At 39.9% G+C, this 24,066-nt stretch overlaps 1 protein-coding gene across 1 annotated transcript in view; it reads right to left on the bottom strand.

Annotated features, from left to right (window-relative positions):
- The window catches only part of LOC150087181 (nose resistant to fluoxetine protein 6-like), a 115,174-nt gene that overhangs the window by 36,511 nt on the left and 54,597 nt on the right, over window positions 1-24,066 (bottom strand). Inside the window, exons 4-8 of the mRNA XM_090373005.1 lie at window positions 22,151-22,247; window positions 13,935-14,020; window positions 11,577-11,747; window positions 5,229-5,322; window positions 4,904-4,996 (exon numbers count right to left, since the gene is read on the bottom strand). Coding sequence (XP_090229131.1) covers window positions 4,904-4,996; window positions 5,229-5,322; window positions 11,577-11,747; window positions 13,935-14,020; window positions 22,151-22,247 — 541 coding nt within the window. The remainder of the gene's footprint in view (window positions 1-4,903; window positions 4,997-5,228; window positions 5,323-11,576; window positions 11,748-13,934; window positions 14,021-22,150; window positions 22,248-24,066) is intronic.

The following is a 24,066-nucleotide window of genomic DNA, read 5'->3' as shown; positions in this document are numbered from 1 at the left end:
GGAGCATTGCCAACAGCATAATCCGTTGAATGGAGATGAGCTTGGAACGGAGTTTAACATTAACGACTCTATGGAAGCAGACTCCCGAAGCATATGTTGTTATTGGTACGAATACTGCTGTATAATATAGTAAGAGAGCCTTCCTATATAGTCCACTGTTCGATTTGGAAATGTGGATTAATTGCTGCAGTGAACTTCTTAATCTTCGAGGCGAGGTGAATAATATGAGAGGGGGAAGGTTAACCTGTCATCTAAAATTACGCCAAGATGTGTTAATTCAGGTACAAAAGGGATTTGCTTACAGTCTATCTTTATATTAGGAGGTCTTAGGTAATCTAACTTCCCCTTAAAAAAACATCAGTTTTGTTTTTGTGGCAGATATTCGCAGTTTATTTTTACTAGACCACTTAATTAGCTCCGAAAGAGTTGTACTGGCTGATTGTTCTAGTTGAAGACGCGGTTGAAATGGAATAAGAAGAACCAGATCATCGGTGTAGGTGAAGGCAGAGATATTGTCAGGTTTTTGCATGAGCCAGCTGTCAAAAACTATGTTCCAGAAGAGGGGTCCCAAAACTGATCCTTGGGGGCATCCTCTTGAGATGGTCCTTGAGCGAGACTGCTGTTTCGAGATTACTTAGATGAGTCTATTTTGGAAGTAGCTTCTAATAACTTGGAACAGTTACTGAGAGCACTTGGCTTTGCTAAGACAATTGAGAGTGCTCTTCCAGCAGAAGGAATCGAAAGCTCCCTCGAAGTTAAAAAATATGGCCAGTTCATATTTAGTCATGGAAGCTGATATATGGTTAACTAAAGAGACCAAGGCTTCTTCACAGGATTTTCCCTTCTTGATGCCAAATTGGGATGAAGACATTAAGTTTTGACCTTCAATTAAATCGGCTACTCTGGGTGCTAACAATCTTTCAAATAGTTTGCCAAGGTTTGCCAAAAGAGAGATGGGTCTGTATGCTTTGGGATCAGATTTATTTTTGTCAGGCTTGTGAATAATTTTGATCAAAGCTACCCTTCAGAGATTAGGGGAAATCCCCTCAGTAAGACATTAATTGTACATAGAAGTATTTCTGGAACGATTTCAGCAAATTTGGGAATTACAGCATTTCCACAAGATCTAAACTTTGCTTAGAGCCAGCTTTAGCTCGGGAAGAGTGAAGAGATCCGTTTCATATGAGGAGTGGTAGGTTGAGTTGCTATCGCTGAGGTTGTCCATTTACTTTTAGCTTATTTATTAATTATTATTATTATTATTATTATTATTATTATTATTTTCTTATTATTATTATTTTCGTCTCGGAGGAAGCAAGCGATCCAGGATGGCATTAACTGTATTCCAGTTAGTGGTTTATGTATCGTTTCTCATTACAGCGTTGAACGCTTCATGAGAGAAACTTGTTTTTGCTAATTTTATATAATAGACCCCAGGGATCAGAATTCCCTATGGAGTGACCTAAGTATTGCCAGGAGGCAAGTTTTTTTTTTTTTGTTTTGCAATTGTATTTACATATTCTTTCAGCTGGCCTTTATAGATATTTTCAGTCTCGTGACTTCTGGTTCAGGCTATGACCTTCTCCGGTGAAAGTCTCTGCGTACTTTGTGTACTTTTTGCGCAGAGTGGAAAGTTCAGCTATCCACCACAGAACTGTAGTATGCTTGCTAATTTTCTTCTTAGCGGAGAGTTCTGTTGCACGAAGTAAGGCAGCCTGTACATAGAATGCATATTCTGAGGCATTGAACTGGTTCAAAGAGCGGCGAGTGTCAAAGTTCAAATCCTGGTGAATTAAAGACATAAATAAAGGCCATTCGATAGTTTTGATAGAAAATCTTCTATCGTTTGGAGGAGTAAATGTTAAAAAGGGTACTAAACTATTATATTTAGGCCACCCGAATAATTAAATTCATCTGCCGTGCTGTGTCTTATGTCTTGGTAATCTATGGTCGATTTGTCTGTTTGCTGGACGAAAAACCCCATTTCTGGGGAAAAAACCTTGCTATCTACGCCTGAGACCGACTAACTCAGCCACGGAGTTAAAAAAAGCCCATTAAAATTCCTCGCGTCATCGATGGGATTCGAACCCGAGCCTTTTCCACCCGGTTTGGGGAGGACGGTGACGATACCACTGTGCTACCCCACGCGAACTGTTAGAAAGAATAGAACAAAATCCAGGAATTTCGACAAGGAGGGTTGCTCTGAAAGAGCGTGTACTGAGTCATAGCAGTGTGTGGCAAATTTTACATCTCCAATTACTGTACCCCTACCATATCCAGCGTGTACAAGGTTTCAGCAATACAGACTACCCTCCCAGAGTGAACTGCTGCCAGTGCATGCAATATTTACCAATGGGCATCACTAAGGCAGCAGCAAACCCATAATAAGCTCATCCAAATAAAAAAGGCCACAATACTGGAAATCCAGTCCACGGTTGAAAAGACGAGAAGAGTTGTCCTTGCAATAACATGCATTGGGCATACTCACCTCGCCCACCTTAACTTGTTGATAGGTAAGGATCCTCCTCATTGTCCCGCCTTACTAACGGGGAAACATATTCTCCTTGACTGTCTCCACTATCAGACTGCTCGATTGGCAAATTTTAAATCTCTTCTAACCCAGAATAATTCATAGAGATCAATCATATTCTTAGTGATGAAGTAAATCTGCCCGACCTATTTAATATTTTAAAGCAGATTCATTTATATAAACTTTTTTAACCCTTAACCAGAAAAATATTATCACGTTTACATAATTACTGTGATAGGTACAATTTTGCCATAGTTGCCATTGTGCAGTAAAATCCCATTAAAGCCAAACCACCCTGAACAACCCGATTGAATACCATGACAGGTTAAGATAGGAACTGGATGCAAAAAATAATTTTGACATCATATACTTAGATTTCAGAAAAGCTTTTGGTACTGTTGCACATAAGGACAACTATGCAAATTGGAGAAGCGGGACATTAAGGTCAAGTTGCTGCTATGGATGGAGAGATTATTGAGTGGAAGAAGACAGATTGGGCACTAATAAGTTATTAGCGGAATCTCCTAGGATTCAATACTAGGTCCATTGTTGTTTTCTGTATTTATTAATGATATTGATGAAGGTTATCAGGCTTAATGAGAATTTTGTAGATGATACCAAGGTTGGTAAAGTAGTTAATCGCCGTAATCAGAGCATGCTGCAGCAACAAAGTCTAGACAATAGGCAGATGATCTGAGAAGCAGCAATTGCTCTCCATACTTCATATGGAGACAACAATCTCAGATTAACCAGCTGTATGGTACCACACTCGAGGCAGCGGAGAAAGAAAAAAGACCGCGGCTAATAGTGCAACCTGATATGAGGTTTTCTGAGCAGTGTAGACAGTTAGCCGTGATAGCTCATGGGGTTTTGTCAATGATATACAGGCATTTTGCCCGTAATAAGGAATAATGGAAGTGGTTATCCCATTGCGTAAGAAAATGACCACATCCGGAAGTCTCACTTTAGGAAGGTCGTGGATCCATCGGAACGGATGCAGAGTAGAGCAACAAGATTTGTGAGGGGAGGAAAAGGGTAAGCTTAGCAGGACACATTTAAAGTTTGCAAATTACAACGTGTAGAGATCTGATCGAGGTGTTTCAGGCTTTCAGTGGATTGGATAAGCTCAGTGCTGATGAAATCCTTCCTCTTACATAGATAAGTGGGCATAAATTAAATTTGAGGAAGGATGGTTGCGGAATAGATGGGCAGCAGTTTGGCTTCGGACAGAGGGTGGTTGATTGTTGGATAAAAATCTAATCTGTGTTGTAGGGATGAGATGTTCGAATGAATTCAAGGAAAATCTAGATGAACTGTTAGAGGGAAGGACAGGTAAAATAAGAAGTGCGACTTATTTTTTTTTCTTGGTTTGGCTGTTGATGTATAAACTTGCTTTCTTGCATCATTTGATGATGCAAGAAAACAAATGATGCTGCTGGTAAACTGTAACTTATTTAAAGTTCTTCGATAGATGTTGTTGCTGTTATTGTTATTAATACGGTTTTTAGGTGTATCAGGTACCAGCAACTTTGGCCATATTGCGTCATATATAATATGTTTGTAAATTGCTTGTTTTCTGCGGTCGATGTGATGTTTTTTTGGATGAAAAACTAGTTTCCGTGATAAACACTATGCTACCCTCGCCCGACTAACTTATCCACGTTGTCAAAAAAACCCTAAAAAGTCCTCCCGTCATTGACGGGACTCGAACTCAATCGTTTTCACCCATTTGGAAGGATTGCGATTATACCAACCATGCGATCCACGAGCGCAGTTTTGATAGAGATTCTCCAAGAATTCTATCGTGGAGCAGCATTGTATTCTTCCATTGATCTATTCATCTTCTATTTTCAATTTAAGGTTTTAATGGATAATATATCTAGCACTTTGAGCAGCTCATTGATCAAAAGTTCCAGATAAGAGGAATCAGATACACCTATAATAAGTTTCGCTTTTTTTACAAACATAAGCAATACTTGATATGCTCTTGCAAGGAAATGCGGGCATTTCATCCCATGTGGAAAAAGCCCGAGTTCGAAACTCATTTCGACAGGAGGCTCTTTTATCGGCTTATTTCACCGATGGTCAAGTGATTTCTGCAAGGGTTGAATATGAATACAGACATATACACTTATTCTTCAGTTTCCTTGTTGCACACACACCAATAGGTCTTTAAAAAGAGCTATAATTATTTCTGATTTCAAAGTCGGTATGTTGCCTAACATTAAACAGCAAAATTTAAGTTGCGGTAATCAAATAATCGAAAAAGAGATTCCGCGATCGTTTCTTCACACACAAAGAAGAAAAATGTTTATGGTTTAAAGAACTAACCTTTGTAATTAATGTTTAAAGATGCATTAAACTGTCACTCACCTCCAAATTCTGTGTATTATATACCAAGGAACGCTGAATGGTTTCTTTAAATTTATGGCGTCGTTAACAGATAAATAGCTCAAAAGGAGGCCACTGAAAGATAATTTATATATAACGTGTAAATGAATCGATATATGCATTAGCAAAGTGAGTATGAATATACTTCTTCTTATCAAATACAATCTGGTCTTGGCGCATTATAGCCTTAGTTGCTAATGCGCCAATAAAATCCAAATCAAATTCAAATCAAATACAAGTTGAAATTATCTTTTTAGGAATACATTGAGCTAATTTAATTTAACTACCTGTAGTAAAATTATTTTACCTCATGAAAAAAAAACTGTCAACAGCTATTGCCCCATTGGCGATCACTTGGAATGAAACATCCTTGACATATCCTGTAACTCTTTCCAAAGAGTCTGTTGAAAAGAGAAAATGCAAGACTGAACAGTTAGAAGTTAACTTCTCTTCACAATTAATACAATTATAATTCCGTGAAACATACTTAAATCATATTTAAATAAATTAAAATTTATTTTAATTTATTTAATTGAATTTATATAAATTGAAATCTGGCGCTTCCGTAGCCAGGTGGGAAGGAGCAACAGTGCGTAGCACACGCTTCTTGATTAAACCGGGGTTCGAGCCCGTCACCACCAAATACGGAGGATGCGGAAAGGTCAGGGAATGACCACCGCATTTTCCCGGAGCAATATGGCCTTAGTTGCTAATGCTCCTAAAAATCAAATAACAAACATAAATTGAAATATAATCATGAACATACACACACAAAAAATTCGTCTTTCATTTCTTAATATTACTAACTTTATTATTATTAACAATTTATTCAAAAAACACCCCTGTACAAAAGTTATTCAGGAGGGTGGCTCATACATAACTTATCAGATAATTACATAGAATAAAATATCAGAAAATACATAAATAAATAAGTAAATAAAAGAGGAATAACTACAGTCATTTTACACATAAATCGAATGTCATAGTCATTCTGTTGAACGGAATATCCTCAGTCCTATAAGAGACTTTTGAAGAGACTATAAAGCGTTCATTGCAGGAGTTCATGAACCCTTGAAGTCTTTTGCTACGAAAACTTTTCTTTCTTGAAATGCGTTTTTCATTATATATGTAGATTGGTGTACAGATCAGTTGCAATTGGTGTACAGATCAGTTGCTGTAGGTTTTGTCACGGCAAAACCTATTCTGGTCGATTTTGAAGTCTCTAAAGAGCTCCAGAGTATTGGCAGGAAACAGCTGCCTTAATCCCTCTGTGTGATGGAGAGCGCTACGGAGACAACGAAGGTAGTGGAACCCGGCTCCAGGGCGGCGCCTGACCACAAGATTTTCAATTTGAGGAGCATCTAAACTCCCAGTCAGAAGTTGTGCCAGAGTGCAGATGTTACGTAATGTGACCATCTGAATCCAAGGAGTTGTGTTCAAGTTTGCATAGAGTATGGATTTTGAAATTGTGAAGGGCTTCACGGCAATTCTATTCAACCGCCAAAGCAACCAATATTCCAGGCTGAAAAATTTCCTAATATTAGTATTTGGGACAGTGGACCAAATTGTTGAAGCATATAAGGATAAGATTATACCACAGTATATTTTAAATACTAGATGTGAGGACATCTCCAAGAGGTATGCAAAGTTTGATTTTTTATGAGAAATGTAGAGTCGAAATCATATACAAGACTGTGCAACAAAAAATCAAGATTTTCCAGTGTTGTGGAGGAGAATACAACGATTATTTGAAAGATTGCGAAGAGTGTAAAAGAGAATAGCGAAATACAAAGTTAAGCAGATGTTATATACTGAGGATAAAAGAATGAGTAAGGCCACATTGTAATTATATCATCACATACACAAGTCGCACAAACAGAAATAACCATCTCACCGAAAGAATCCATAGCAGATTAGGAGCGTTCAGTGTTTATGGATCAAAACAAAAGCAGAACAGGAGACAAACACTCTCATAATACTGCCAGATCCACAAAGCAAAATGCAACCAAAGACAGAAAATCTATGTCAAATAAAACAGAACACCCCTTTAGGTTTAAGTTTACGATTTTATTGGCGCATTAGCAAAGGCTATTTATGTGCCGAGACAAAAGTATAAATTGTTTAAAATTAGTTCTGATAACCATTGAAAGAGGTTACCTCGGAAAAAGGTTATATAAGTGTAAAATGTGGTATATAAAATAAAAATATATGCAGTATTTTATATAGATGTATATAAAATGTAAGAATTTAAAAACAGCTGATATTGTAGGATCATACAATATAAAAGCTCACAGTGTATGAAGCTTAGTCAGATGGTTAAAAGATATAAAATGTGTCTAAGAGATAGTGGCATAGTTTGTGGTCAGGCATCACCGGTGGTTCCCCACATCTGCGCCATATGTAGAACTACTACAAAACTGCAGTAAAAAGTGTAGTGTCTAATTTATTTAGTATTGTGATTTGTTCTGTTGTGTCTCTGGCTGCTTGGCTGCAGGGTCCCCTAGTGGAACACCACGTTACCCGTCACCACCACTGGGAAGTGAGCCAAGCTGTCCATCATTCTCTGGCTGGTCTCCGCCAGGGTCGCCTAAGCTTTCTGGACGGAGACCAAATTTTAAAAAAAAGGGAAGAGAGTGGGGAAGATAGTAGAAGTGGTGGAGTCAAAGTAGACAAAAGGAGGAAGATGAGGAAAGAAGGCACATGCTCCAGAGGAAAAAAGAGGTGGGAATGGAGCGGTAGGAATCATTCCTGGTCTGCACCGAAGGACAGGGAAAGGAAAACAACTTGCAGAACAAGGGAGGTCTGCAGAGGTGGATACGAACAGTGGGTAGTGTGTGTGGGTGTGTGTGTGTGTGTGTGATTGCTTCCAGAGGAGGAGGAGGATGTCCAATTGGGTGTGCCTTCAGTTCTGATTGTGGCCAGTGATGAGGGAAGAGCAGGTACGAGGAGAGGCGGAGCGGTTTCAAGAAAGGCGTCTCATTTATAGGATCAGAGATGATACCAGCGCCTCTTGAAGACTTGAAGAGGTATACCTGCTAAAAGCTAAAAACGCTTCTTGTGACTCTAACAGTTTGCTTTCTGGACTTTAGTGTGTTAAATTTAGATTCAGTAACAGTTGATTGCGTAGGTCCCGATAGATGTTACACGAGTGTGTCTAGGAGATAAAACGGTGTCACAGTACTCACACATAGTAGGTTCCTGCACAGACCACATTGCCATGGTTCATTTACAGGCTTTATCTAATGCAATTTATTTGTAACATGCAATGCATGTTACGCGCTCAAAGAATGAGAATATATAATAAACCGTTGTAGGTATTTCAGTATCTTCCAATACATTAGATATTGGAAGATACTGAAATGATCCAAGGCTAACCATATAGGGCGCGCGCAGCTCTGCAGCGTATATGTCGCATCCAGGGAGAATCTACTGTGATATATCAGTGTTTAGAAAGACAACAGATACAGGATTGATTACAACTTCGGGCCGTCATGTAAACTGCCAAGGATTCAAAGTGTTCACCTCAGCGTGATCAACGGAGTGAGTGAGTCAGTTGAGTGATTTTACGGCGCATGAGCCATGATGGCCCAAAGTCCAATATTTAAATACATTAAAAACAACAGGAAACTGCCAATAGCCTGAAATGGAGAAAAGAATTATGAACAAGTTAATCGAGGTGAAAACAAGTAAATAAACAGAAATATACATGATGGCTCTTAAAAGGCATTTATATATGGGTATACAGATTTATTTTTAAAAATTTCTGACATACCGCATTTGTCAGATAAAACCTATTGAGTATATAACGCTGTCAGACGGATAAAACGTAAAACGCGTGCAATTAAAAATCCAGATATTCGATAATGTTTGACAGTTAAAATGGTGTCACAATGCTCACACCTAGGGGGAGTAATCAGCGCTCTGCACGAAAGCGTGTGTCAGATGACTGTGTCCTATTCGTTTTCGAACTAGAACCTCTTTACGGTTCTTGAGCAAACTAGACAGCCAATGTTCAATTACAGGGTTGATCTTGTATAACTTGTTTGCAGCCTGCACATGTCATGAGTTTTGCCATTGGGAAACCAGTTTCTTTGGTATTACTTCCATAGACTGTATATGGGACTAACAGACAAGAAATCCGAAGGATCACTGCTGATTTGGCTGCGTTGTCAATTGGGAATCAGTTCCCAATAACCCAATGTGCTGAACATCCAGCAAAAGCGAATATCAACTTTCTTTTCAGAAAGGAATTGTAGCTGTGCTCTAACTTGGACAGTACTGGGTGAGGATTAAAGTTGAGCTTTGGATGATATACAAACCAACCGCCATCAAATGGCTGCTTGGCTGCAGGGTCCCCTAGAGGGACCCTACGTTACCCGTCACCACCACTGGGAAGTGAGACAGGCTGTCCATCATACTCGGGCTAGTCTCCGCCAGGATCGCCTGACCTTTCTAGACGGAGACCAAGTAAAAAAAAAAAAACGAAAGAGAATGGGGAAGATAGTAGAAGTGGTGGAGTCAGCGTAGACAAAAGGAGGAAGAAGAGGAAAGAAGGCACATGCTCCAGCGGAAAAAAGAGGTGAGAATGGAGCAGTAGAAATCATCCCTGGTCTGGGAGCCCACCGAAGGCTACTAGGTAGGTAGGTAAACCTACCTAGTAGCGTGTTGAGCCTCCTTTAGCCTTCAAAACAGCCTAAATTCGTACAGGCATGGATTGAACAAGATGCTGAAAGCGTTGTGCAGGAATGGAGTACCATGCAGATATGAGTGTGTCACGCATTTCCTTGAGTTTCGACGGAGGTGTAGGCCTGCAGCGAACAGCCCTTTCCAGCTCATCCCAAAGATGTTCAATACGATTGAGATCCAGGGACTGAGCGGGCCACTGCAGCAAAGAAAAGTCATTATCATGTTCCTGGAACCATTCCATAGTGATTCGGGGTTTTTGCACTGGCGCATTATCCTGCTGGAAGTAACTATCTGACTGAGGATAAACTGTCAACATGAACGGATGCACTTGGTCAGCAACGATGTTTAGATACGATGTGTCATTCAGACGTGAATCTATGGGTATCAATAGACCCAACGTGTGCCAAGAAAACATTCCCCACACTATAACACTGCCTTCAACACATTTCACAGTAGTCGTCAGACATAACGAGTCCACGGACAGTAGTCGTCAGACATAACGAGTCCACGGATTCATGTTGTTTTCGCCTAATTCTGAGCCTTCCATCAACATGATGCAACAGGAACTTCGACTCGTCAGACCAAGCAACTGTTTTCCAATCCTCGATAGTCCAGTGTTGGTGTTGCTGTGCCCACAGGAGGCGTGCTCTCTTGTTCTTCATTGATAACAAAGGTACGCGATGTGGCCGTCGGTTGTTGTAGCCCATTGGTGCAAAGTGCGACTAGTGGTCCGTTGCGATATTTTGTTCTGCGCACCAAGGTTTTATTGTGACGTGATGTGCGACATTGTGGCCCGTCTGTTTGCTTGCACAACTCTAGCCATCCTCCTCTGACTTCTCTCATAAATAAGCGATTTTATTCAACAGGAGTGCCATTCAGAGGATGTGTTGTGTTCGTTGCGCCATTCTCGATACACTCTTAAAACTGTTGTGCATGAAAAGTTAAGAACTGCCGTTTCAGAGATGCTTTGTCCAGCACGTCTTGCACCTACTACCATGCCATGTTCGAAGTCCGTTAGATCCCTCCTTTTCCCCATTCTTGCTATGGTTTGTACACTTAACCGATACTAGAAAGATTGTTCTGATGCCTTTATATCCACAACTGTGGTCATGTGATTTGCAACATTGTGTGACAAACCATTTATGTGCACAGCAGGAGTGTACCTAATAAAGTGGCAGCACAGTGTATGTCTAATGGCTAAAATGTTGTCGCAGTCCTTACACGTAGGAGGGTCATTCGCTCTCAACAGAAAATAATGCATAACACGACAATGCATCATCTTGGCATCTGAGAGGAAGTTGTTCTTGCTCGCCGAAGGCGAGCAAGAACAACTTCCTCTCAGATGCCAAGATGCTGCAGCCAAATTAGCATCTTGGCAGATGCTGATCTGGCTGCAGCATCTGCCAAGTTGGAGTTTTATACTATAAGCAAGCTCTATAGCATACAACTTTTGGGTATATATACTGCACTCCTGGGGGAATCTTCTCATATACCGTGTTATCTCGGAAGACTGCAGCAGATCACACAGATTATTTTAATTTCGAGCCATCAATGATACTCGGGGCGGTCAGGGACGTCCCATCTTGTAGAAGCAAGGACCAAATCGGTGTCCGGTTTCCTCGTTTAGCTGCGCATGGTTGCACCCACCGGATTCCAGTGATATAACTCTGGCATCAGAGCATGGGCGTTAGATCCTAGTGATGCTAATCTGGGGCGTCCTCTCACTAGAAAGAGAGAAAACAAGCCGAAATTTCTTTTAAAATAGCTGAAATAGGAAAAACTTTGAAAACTCTTCTTAAGCACAACTCTACTCTCTTAAATGATGGTGCACCCATCCACATATTAATGTTTATTTACAGGTAAACATAATAATACCTGTTAGTAAACAATTTTAATTTTACCACATTGTATAAGAATTTGTAATAAAAAGCTCATTAAAGAGAGGAAAAGGATTGTAGGAATTACTTACTCAAAGCCAAAAAATTGACGAAGAGATATGTATGTATAAGCACAAGCCAGATGAGTGTGAGGGCACGTATACCATGGACACACGACAATTTCTGGGTTGGTGCATCGGTATTAAAAATCTTTCTTGTGTTAACAGCCAGAGAAAAACAGAGCAGCATTCGGATGGCGACATCTAAACCAGAATAGGATGAAGTTATTATTCACTTGATGCGTTTTTAACAACAAATTATATATTTAATTATATAAGTAACATCTATTATTAATCTTCTGTCACTCTCAATTATAACAAGGACACGCTCATGGCCTCGGCGTAATCTCCTTTTTTTGTTTTAATGAAAAAGAAATTAATTTTTATATTTTTTTGTTAATTGAAAACTGTGTTCTACTAATTTTGATTTGTTAAACCCAATTAAAAATATGGAACTAAAATAAACGAGAGAAACTAATAATAATATTAATAAAGAAAAATAATTCATCTCATTTTTTAGACTTTTTTTAGTAGTTTGCGGCGCAGCATGAATTCTCTTAAGGTGTTTCAATTTCTTTTAGTCTAATCTTCTAGCAAAATATGCATAGCTGCGACAAATTTAAAAGAAGAGGACTTCGTTCTCGAATTTCTCTCTCTCTCTCTCTCTCTCTCTCTCTCTCTCTCTCTCTCTGTAGCATATCCCACACATTCTCAATAGAATTGAGATCAGGTGAATGTGGGAGTCAGGGAATATGGTGGAAATCTGTATCACATTCTCCGAACCATTCTTAGACGATTCTGGCACGATGCGATTTGCGATGTCTTCCATAAAGTGGACATCACCTTCGGGATAAAAGTATAATATTGTAGAGTGCAGTAGATCTGATACAAAATTCAAGTACTCTAGATAATATTTGACATTCCACAGGTATCAACGGTCTCAGTCTGTGCCAACAAAACATTTTCCGTACCATGATATCGCTCAATACGCTTAAATTGATATGGCTTTGCTGATGCACCTAAAATCCTACAACAACCAACGAACCAACCTGGTCATGTAACGCAAAATTTTATACCAGATGTTACCTTTACTACCGAAAGGGATGTTAAGAGATGGCTCAGCCCTAATCTTTACTCGTCAATCTTAATCACTGGTCATAGTTCCCTAAATTCAAACTCATTTCAATTCGTCCTTGTTAATGAATTATTCAGATCTTTGTTCCTGTGTATCCGAGGAAACTTGGGCTCATATAATTTATGATTGCTTCAAATATAATGACCTAAATTCAACGTTAAAATATTATTATACCGTTTTATCTGAAGGAAATGGAGAACCCTTTCCGGCATTCCAAAAATTTGCACCAGAATTATTCACAAAAAGAAAACAGATGTTAGATGTGCCCCATCTTCTCCAATTGTCGAACTTCTGGCAAAGCACATGTACGTTTTCTGCAGCCACCTCTTAAACTTCCGACAAGTATGTTAACTGTCCCACCGACTCTTTGCAATTCTAGACACCTATCCATGTGTATGCTAAAATGTTTCCAAAGGATGCATTTCTAAATCAGTTGCAGAACTCGCAACTGATTTGGAAATGTATCCTTAAACTTGAAACTATCGAAAAAATCTCAAATTGATTTAGTCTCTTGGATTCTCCTAAAACTTGTACTTAAGAATTCTCCGTATTTTATAGTAATTATAAAATAGACATATCTGACAGGGAGTATATGGATAGAATACTTGCTGGATCTTCCCTTTACGTACTTGGGCTGATTTACAATGGGACGCAGCTGACTAGACTTAACTAATTTGACTTTCCTAGCTTGGACTTATCTGATGATGTGGGCTTTTCCCTCCTTTCATGGAGCTGAAAATTTTACTTTCTGTTTCTCCCCTTAGTGGGTAGAAATTGTGGCCTCCCTCTTGTATTTTCAAGCGGCGGAACTTTTGCTGGTAACCAGGATCTGGGTGTCCTGTGGTACAGGATTGCAACCGCTCATTGGTTTTTCTGTGCTTATTCCTGTGGGTGAGGGATTTACTATTATTATTACGATTATTATTATGTTAATTTATTTTTATTATTATCTTACTCTTTTTTTATTTTGTCATTCCGCCTATTCATTCTTGTGCAGGAACGGGACTTTTTTCTAGTACCATTGATTGTGCATCAATGCTACAGGAATATAGGCACCCATAGGACTTGTACTACTTCCTGTGGGTGCGTGATTAGTCCTTAGTCCACTAAGGACTAATCACGTACGTGCACATAGTTGTGGTCTGCCTTCTAGTGGAGTGTATGAGTACTGAGAAGCAGACTTTTCACATTAATTAAAACCAAACATATTTTTGATGATTAAATAAAAAAACAAGGTTTAAAGATTATCTGCTTACTGTTGTGGTGGCTTCCTTTCTTAGCTTTCCAAACGTTCAACAAGGTGCCTAAAACCACAAGAAACCCAAGGAAAACGAAGAAAGCTCTGAAATGAAAACATTCTTAGCATTATCTTAACATACCTACTGTACTGCATTATGATTTAACAACCATGGATATTGCTATTATGAAAAAAAAAAAGAAAAAGAAAACACCATTTACCACAAAATAAATAAATGCTATAATTAAAAGGTACAATATCGCTACTTCTATACTAAGATATATCAATGATCAAATAAAATAAGAAACAGCAAACGACATGCACCCACAGTAGAGCATTCGCACGAACTGCCAGCCCAAAAAGAAGCATCCCCGCAACCATGAGTGCCACTTACCTAAAAATAAAAATCAGAGTGGAACTCACAAGCACTGTCTTTCCAAAGAACATGAGCTCTTCTGAACTCCAAAGAGGATTGTATTTCAGTCGTTATCCAGCTAAATGGCAACGATGTCTGTATATGATCCAGGATATTTGGAATTAACGATAAATTCAAACGATAAAGCATGTTATGGCCACCGCACTCTGTAGCTTAAATAAAGAAAGGTAATAAACAAATGTAATAAATCTTGAAGATTCTGTTGAATCTTCAAGGAAAATTCTGTTGAATTTTCCTTGAAGAGCACTTTCTGGTTACTGATGAATTGGGCGGATTGCCGAGGAAGGGGCGACTTCATTTGAATTATGGAATCTTTTAAATCATAAATCACAGAAGCCATGAACGCATACATACCATTAAGAAAATATTGCAGGAGGAGGATGTCGAAATGGATGAATGCGGAACTTGTATATCTTTTTTTGCTCAAATAGAGTAGAAAAAGATAGCATGAGATAGTTATAGAGCAATGAACATACTGAAGTCTACAACAGATACAAATTGATCTATAATAGTTCCACAAATAAGGTCAGGGAGGCCAAGGCTGCGTATCAGAAAGTATTGGGTAAGAGGGCAAAAAAAGGTGACAAGGAGTTTTTCGTTTATTATTATTATTATTATCATCAGTTTATTTCTCTTAGGAGAACACCCGGTTACAGCCACAGGCTAGAGGGTGAACATACATATACAACTATGTTACAAAACATACATCTATGTTACAGTTATAAAATACATGAAATACATAATATCTGATTTATAATTATCTGGAATATAGAATATTTGAGTTATTAATTACTCGCAAAGGCTTTTACTACCGTAAACTGGTAAGAACATAATACCATGACAATTGAAGCACACCTTCTGCTTAAACAGACACAAGTGGGAGTTTCACCGTATTTACATAGACACAAATATTTACAGCCAAACAACGTACAGCATTTGAAACAACAGGAATGACCGCGATACAGTAGAATAAAGGTGCGGAAACTGTATCCTTACATCTGTATTTGCAAGTAAGAGTTTCTGAGAACTTACTTTCTGTAGGATTTGCAATTGCAGAGCTTTTCAGGATTGATATTGAGGTTGTTGAATAGCTGAATGGTGTTTGCTGGAAAGAATCTTCCGAGGCTATCCAACTGCGTAAATGCCGATTTCAGTTGTGGTTTATTTTCTGCAACCCGTCTTGGTTTTTCGCCGGGTATTTTTATCCACTCTCGGGCTTTCGGTGCATCCAGCCGTCCCGTTAAAAGCTGAGCGAGGGTCATTATGTTTCATGACGTGATTATTTGTCCCCAGGGTGTGACCTCTAAATTGGAGTATAGTATAGCTCTTGAGATGGTAAAAGGCTTAGCTGAAATTCTGTTCAGCCATCTCAAGAGCCAGTATTCGAGTCCTAGAAAGGCTTTGATACTGCATTCGGGAGCTGAAGACCAGATTTGTGCCGCGTATAGGGGAATAGGAGTAACACATCTGTTGATGTATTGCTTCATCAGACCGGGGTCTCTAATACTGGTGAGCTCCTGCCTGGTTGCCCAAAGCGCCGCGTATGTTTTGTTACGGATGTATGCGAAGTGCGGGCGGAAGGTCAGGCCTTCGTCCCACTTGAGACCAAGATCAATGTGTGACTGTGCCTTTTGGACGAGGATCCCGTTCACAAATATTGCCATTTTGTTTGGCTTTATTTTATTTGTGAAAGTCATTTGTGCCGTCTTTTTTTCGTTCAACTGCAGTCCGATACAATCTAGATACTCTTGAAGTTCTTTTATTTTAGTATTAGCCACTTGGTTGTGGTATTCAGCTGATTTCTGATCTCCTGAGGTAATAAAAAATTTTATATCATCGGCGTATGTGATAAAGTGCTTCTTGTTCTGGGCTAAGAAGGGTTCGAGGGCTATGGCAAAAAGTGTGGCAGACAATACTCCTCCTTGCGGGACACCTTTATCAACCTCATACGTTGCGCACATGTTTTCGTTTGTCACCGCAATTTGTCTGCGCCAAAGAGTGCTCTTTAATAAATGGAGGGCATTTCCTGTAAAAGCCGTAGCCTAGTGGTCAGGCGCGCGGGTGCATAAGTACACGTGCCTTGAGTGACCGGGGTTCAAGCCCGTGACTGCTGAATACGGTGCTGTTACTTGCATTCTGTCTATCTTGTAAACTCCTCTGACCGTTTGGTCGTCCCGGAGTATAAACAGAAAATTTATTTTTATTTATTTAATGTGAAAGTAGTCCCGCAGAATGACTATGAGAGCTGGGATGGATATGTTATCATACGCGGATGCCACATCTAAAAAGACTACGTCCACCTGCTGCTTACTGTTTAGTGCTTGCTGGATCCTTAGCAGTGTCCCCATGAGGTTGGTGATGGTCGATCTCTGCGGAAGTACTGAGTGCAGGTATTCTGGCCTGTGCTTAAAGCAATGCTCGATGATGGTGTGCAGGATTGTTTTTTCAAAGATTTTTTGCAAGGAGCATCCGATAGCGATTGGTCTGAAGTCTTTTACAGATTTTGGGTTTTTTATTTTGGGGATAGGTTTTATAAAATAGCTTTTCCACAGCTTCGGGAAATTCTCCTCCATCAAAATTCTGTGGAATATGTGTAGTAAAACATCGATGATGTAACAGTTACAGATTTTGATCATAAATAGTGGGAAATTATCTGGCTCAATCGTTGCTTTATTTGGGAGGCTGTTGATTGCACTTTTTAAGTTGTCTCTGCTAATACTGATTTCCTTTAGATGTTCATTGTTAGTGACAATCCGATTACTATTGATAGATTCCTTAAACCCCTTGATTACATCTTGTATCCTGTTATTGTTTGCTTCGCTGTCAATTTGGTTTTCCTTGAGGGGTGTTCCGAAAGTGGCTTCGGTCCATTCCTTAAAGGATGCCTCAGTCATTTTATGCGCGAGGTTTTTTTTGCTGACAATTCTTTTGCCTTTTTTTAGTTTTCCTTTAGCCATATCCATGTGTGCCCGTTTCTTCTCCTTCATGAACCGTGCTCTTTCATGTTTGTACCAGGTGTGGTCCTCTGGATGCCTAGTTCTTTTCCATTTCCTGAACAATTTTTGCTTATTTTTGAAGATTGCTTTCAACTGTGAGTTGAACCAGGGCTTTGCCCTGTCTGATAATTTAATTTCCTTAGATGCTCCTTCTTCAGCCATATGCATGAGTGATTGTGAGAGCGCTGATAAGGCATCATCAGTGCCCAAAAGGTATAGGTTTTGCCAATTATATGCCATCAGATGTTTCAGAATGACGTCACTTTTAATATATTTTGATGAGAAAATTATCTTTGTATCGCTTTTTGGATGCGGACCAGTTTGGCGGATGTCCCGGATTCTTCTTAAAGTGGCTTCACACGTGAGCGGTTGGTGATCCGAAGTGAATTTCATGTAGCTATTCCTCAACTTTATATCTGGGGTATTGTAGTATATGAGATCTAGGCACTGAGTTCCTCTTGTTGCTGGTGTTTTCAATTGGATCATGTTTAAAGCTTTCATTGTATCGTCCAACTCGCTTTTTGCCTCCCGATGTTTTGGTAGTGGCATATTGAGGTCCCCCATTATGATTGTGTCTGTGTTCGTGCTCAGATTTGAAGTGAGCCACGTAAGAAGCTCGACTCTGTTTTCTTTAGTGTGCTCCGGTGGTAGGTATATTACGCCTAATTGCAATCTCCTCGTTTCCGTACCAAGAGTGGCAATGATAGCCTCGAAATTCTCCGATTGCGCCGCGAGTTCTTTGACTACTGAAAATCCTTTCTTGAAAAGAATCATTACACCGCCTCCTCTTTTACCCTCTCTTCCATTTGCGATGCAGTTGTAACCGGAGGAGTGTGCAAGGGCGTCCAGGTGTCTGTTATTATGGAGCCATGTTTCAACTAAGCATACGCAGTCATTCTCCGAGTTGAGTAGTATGGTTTGTAGTGCGTGAAGATTATTCGATATGCTTCTTACATTTCGCAAAAAGATAATGATCCGGTTCGAGTCTTTTGCGAGAGAAAAATTGACTGTTGATTGCTATTGGGCTCTTCGTAGGTTCGCGGTGCTGTTCCTAATTGTGGGCCTCTCAGCCCTTTCTCTGTATGTCTTCACTAGCGTTCCTAATGGCCAGATGTTTCTGTCCAAGAGCCGTCCTTCACTATTTAGTGGGCAGGAGAGTATGAAAGAGGAATATGCAGGATGTCGTGTGCGTATTTGCTTGACCTCTACGTCAATCCCCAATCCTCTGTCGCACATTTCTTTAATAAGATTTGGACCTGTCTGCGGATTGAGTCTTGAGATAAATATTTTTCCTCTGGTTTGTACAGAGGATATGTTAAATCTATCGGCAAGCCACTGACTGTGTCCCGCAACACGTTTAGTTGTGGTCTCGGTTCTATTGTGCTCATCATTGATTTAATTTGTTTTTTGAACCCTATAGTCCGCGAGATTGTTCTCAAACATGGATTGATTTGTGCGAGAGGGTATCGATGGGGCAGATTCACTCGTCTTGTTTTGTTGCGATGTCTTCTGGGGAATGGCCACAATCTGTGCAAAGGTAGGTTTTCTAGTAAACCCAGAATTTATTTCAGTCGTCAATGTGCTCTGGGGGTTGTCATTGGTTGATAGGGAGAGGGGACTAGCTTTGGCGAGGTCTATTCTTGTTTCTGGCCTAGTCGTGTAGTCTTTCTCAGTGGAGATTTCAGATCCTGACACTCTTAGACACAGTAATGACTCGCCTCCCTCATTTTTAAAGTTATTATTCCTATCATTCCTTGCTTTCCCCTTCGTACCCCTCTGTAATTTGGATGTCTGCGTATGCTGATCTGTTCGTGCCTTATCCGCCTCCTTGTATTGGGCCCTATTTTCTTGTTTTTTCATAGCTAGTACAGCAGTGTCGATTCTTCTATCCGTTAGTTGTAACTGCGCTAATAGTGTGTTCAATTTTTCTTCTAATAACTTTTGACTTCTGCTGATTTTAATGTTTTGCTCCCTTAGCTCATTGTTCTCCTCTTGGATCTCCCGTAGGGCCCTGTACATCGGAGAGAGGAGCTCTGTTAAGTAATATTCGTGATTACTTGTGTAGGGTTCCGAGCCGCAGTGTTGTTTTTTCTCAGTTCCATTGTAATGAGGGCTTTCTGCAACACGCTGTACAACGAAGTTTGACATTTTTTCAGTGTCTTGGGTTCCGCTAAGAAGTCTCCGATGTTCGCAGTCATCTGGACATGCGTCGCACCCTAGTATTTCCGTTATCGAGTCACCTATGACATTAATTGATTCTTCGGGTGTCCCAGAGCAGATACCTTGAGAGGAGTCCGCAGGCTCGCGTTCGCTGCAGGCGTCATCGCCCGACTCGCCTTCGCTAGACTCTTCTTTAGATGGCTTATTTACCCGTTCACCCCCATCGTTCCCTTTCTTGGATTTACAAGTTAGACAAAGAAATTTCTTCTTTCTAGATCGATTAAGTCGAGCTATGTCCACCGAGGAGCAACATCTTCCAATAACCGCCTTGCATCCGCTGCCTTTAATAGCGCATTTGCTCACTTTTTGGCATATATTACATATTTGATCAGTTGCTTCTGATCCCTGTTTTTCCATATTTTGTAATCCAGACATGTGTTTCCCTTTAGCTTTTAAGGTCGCTCTTTCCCTAAGGGCAAAAGAAGTATAGTGAGCTACTGTAACTTTACTAAAGCCTTTCTGCCCACCTATTAAGGGGAAGTACAGCAGGAGGTATGACCTTGTAGTGATTTCGAAAGACTCTACCCTCGGTAAGCGGACACGTTGCGTTTATACGAACTAGAAAATGTCCGATCAGGTTTTCGCAGATTTAATCTTTAGAAATCATATTTACCTGCATGCTTTAGTCTTCTGTTCATACTTGTTTCAAAAGCTGGAGAAGAGAGCTACCCACTGATATCAAATACACCTAGTTTAACACTTTTAATTCATACTAAATTAAGGTAAAAAGCGGAGCACATAATTCCTCAGTTAGTCAACTTCCGCCACCTAGCGGTCCTCAAAATAAATTTTCTGTTTATACTCCGGGACGACCAAACGGTCAGAGGAGTTTACAAGATACACAGAATACGAGAAACAGCACCGTATTCAGCAGTCACGGGTTTGAACCCAGGTCACTCAAGGCACGTGTACTTATGCACCCGCGCGCCTGACCACTAGGCTACGGCATGACTGTGATTCACATTTATGTGAATTAAACGAAGAAGAAAGCCAATAAGATCAGATCCATGTGCACTAGCTGTGGGAAAGTCTTAGATAATCCTTTTTCTAAGACAATTAGACAATTGAATAGGTGCTTTGCATTGGTCTTTACTGACGAAGGGCCCTTAATGATGAGAAGAATCTGTACGAGTAAGGCTGAGCCATATGAAATTAGTGTTTTCGTTTACTTATCAATAAAACTTTTGAGCACTAAGGCAAGTAAATCTCCTGGAGTTGAGAGCATAAACCCAGTAATTTTGAGGAAGGCAGCCAGGGATTCTCCCTCTTTACTCTGAGAGAATCCTTTGCCAACACATAAAGCGGTTCTAAGAGTAAGTCGGTAACTACAGAGCAGTTAGTCTGATTTAAGTGGTAGGAAAAATCTTAGAGGCAATGATTAAAGGTGCAATCCAGGGACATTTAGATAATGGTGTTCTGAAAGACACATAACATGTTTTTTAAACCATTAACTACTTTAGTAGGCTACTTTTACACAGTTACTCATGAGCTGTATATAGGGAACAATTTCCACACCGTTCATTTGAATTTTAGCAAAGCATTTAATTTGGTCCCTCAGGAGATGTTACTAAATAAGCTTGAACAGGTTGGGATTACTGGTAGGATTCTGAGATGGATGGCTGCAGGGCAGAGGGTTGGGATTAATGGATGTTTTCCAGATTAGTGTTATGTCAGGAGTGTGGTCCCTCAGCGATCGGTCTTTGACCACTGTTGTTTCTCATTTTCATAAATAACAAAGACGAAGGCGTGACGTAAAAATTTGCAAACGGCGTAAATATTTGTAGAGTCGTTATTGATCAGTGCGCCTTCAGGATGGCTTGAACACGCTTCAGAAATTGTCAGAAAAGTGGCAGCTAAGTTTTATGCACCAAAAACGTTTTTTGCAGCAAAATGCAAGGTCTTATATTTGGGAAGAGCAATCCCAAAATATCTTCCAACTGACACTTCCATCTTAAACTGTCAAAGTCCCCTCTTTTGAAGTTAAAACTCGTACCTTGAGCTACTGCAACATCTTTTTTTCATCTTCCAACTGACGATTGCATTATCACTACCTGACAACGGTTCCTGCACTTCTGCCCTATGCTGTAATGATAAGGTCAAGAATATTCTTTACCATAGTACTTTCTGTAACATGCCGGTACGAATAATAATCAACCAGTTTGTTCTAACTCGCATCACACAAATTCTATACTGGCAGACATAACTTTAGAATCAGAAAAAGCTCTTTTCTCGCTCAGGCTGCTTTTGATAAGAAGCATGACCCCTCCACTCCCTTCTATCTTTCCTAAATGTATCATATGCATCGTAGTGGAACTTGACATTAAAGTTTATCTACCCTACGAAAGTTACGAAATTCCGCGAAGATCGATAAAGGCTGTATGAATATTGAGCTGTAGCTTTTAAAATTCTTTACAAATTTAAATTCACGATATAGTACAGAATTCAAATTAACAAGAGTACTACGGAAATTTAATCGCTGACAAAACTTGAACCACTAATGAAATTAAAATGAAATTGAAATTAAATTCTCTACGAAATATCGATAACAAAAGTTGTGCACAAATGAAACTGAGATATACTCACATAATAACTATTTGTAAAACACTGTATACGTTCTCTTCCTTCACGTCGCAACGTTGAACGTCCACAGCAATCTCTGACAAGCCAACCGATTTCAAGCCTGGAACGTAAATTGAAATTGTCAAACAGTAAAAGGAGTAAAAGTTACAGTAAATTAAGAAGGTAAAAGGGAAATGTAGAATAAATTAATCTAAATAAGAAGAAAATCCAAAAGTAATACAAGACAGAGATCGCGTGGCTTAATAGACGCTCTTTCTAAATGCAGGACCCCTGTGAGATAATTTTTGTTGCTTCCCAGCGATTTATAGGGATCACCAATATTCCATTCCTTAACTCTTTTAGTCGGATGCCGCCTGGTCTGCAAATCTTTGGCTTGTTTCTATACATTTCATAATTTGCAATGTTGGAGGATCAGGTAGAATTTGAGTTTTTGCAAAAGAACTTGCAGGCGAAGACTAAGAGGAGTTCTTGGGTTTCAGTGTAAAAACTTTGTACTAGTGAAGTCCGAAAGGATCCTGAGACAATTCGCCATGATGGATAGGAGCTAGCCATTTAATACGCTTTTTCTAATAGAGTTATAGAGGGAAGCTCCACAGTCTAACCCAGATCTTATCATGGCTTGGTACACATATGTGCAGCAGCGAAAAGCGGTCTCTACCCATTTCATGGAAGATAATTGCCCCTAGAATATTTAATTTATTTAAACAGATGTTACGCAGGCAATTTATGTGCTCGAGGAGTATATGATGAGAGCCCTGTCAATCAATTCGGCCCTGGAAAGATTGTGCGGGGCTCAAGGGGTAGAATTTTTTTCAGCCTGGTCTGTACTTGTTAACAAGAGAGACTGCTTCTACAGGGATGGAATACACTTAAATAGGAAGGGTGCAAGAATGTTTGCTGATGCTATCGAGGCAATGTTAGGGGGGTCGGAAAACTGCTAGATTGGGGGATACAAGGACTAATAGATTAACAGTAGCCACTGGCAGAGGTGAAAGTGATTCTTGCACTGCTTCTATTGGAATGAGCCGCAGCCTGGAAAATAAGATGCAGGATATTTCAGAGACTGCTGGGAATCATTGGGGTACAAGTAAACACATGGGTTGTGTTAGGGTAGCTAAGAAAAAGAACAGGTGCATGTATACTTGTGTGTACACCAATGCTAGGAGTTTGGTAAATGAATTTGATGAATTTGAGGTATTGCTCAAAACATCGAAGGCAGATATTGTGGGGATTTCAGAGACGTGGTGTCACACAGATATAAGGAATGCAGAACTGCAATTTGGGGAGTACAATGTCTACAGAAAGGATAGACAGGATAGGAAGGGAGGAGGGGTTATGCTATTAGTTAAAAAACACATAAAATCCAAGGAAGTGAAGCCAGTCGACATCGCTGGACAATGCAGTGTCGACTCAGTTTGGTGTGACATAAGCATTGGGAGATCAAAATTGAGAGTAGGAGTGTGCTATAGGCCTAATGACTCTGATGAGTATGATAAGAAACTGTACGGGGAAATAGAGTGGGCCAGTAAATCAGAGAGTCTTATAATGGGGGATTTTAATTTCCCAGATATTGACTGGAATTTGGGGGCTGGTCACTCACACAGTAGCAAGGCTTTTGTGGATTTATTGGATGATTGTTTTCTACATCAGCATGTTCGGGAGGCAACTAGAGGGAGTAATACTCTGGATTTGATTATCAGTAGTGATTCTTCATGCATTAAGAATCTACAGATAAATGAACCGCTTGGTGGCAGTGATCACAGTGTGCTGAAGTGGGAGTTACTCAAAGAGGTAACTACCATTAGGGGTAAAAGGAAGGGGTATTGCTTTCGTAAAGGCGACTACAATGGACTGAGACAGTATTTAAATTCTATACAGTGGAATCAACTGATGATATTGCCAACAGCAAATTCAAAATG

Source organism: Mastigoproctus giganteus, chromosome 4 (assembly GCF_048544385.1).
Source record: "Mastigoproctus giganteus isolate SK-2022 chromosome 4, ASM4854438v1, whole genome shotgun sequence".
Taxonomy (NCBI): domain Eukaryota; kingdom Metazoa; phylum Arthropoda; class Arachnida; order Uropygi; family Thelyphonidae; genus Mastigoproctus; species Mastigoproctus giganteus.
Note: the sequence above shows the minus strand (reverse complement) of the source record. Positions and strands in the feature narration are given on the sequence as shown.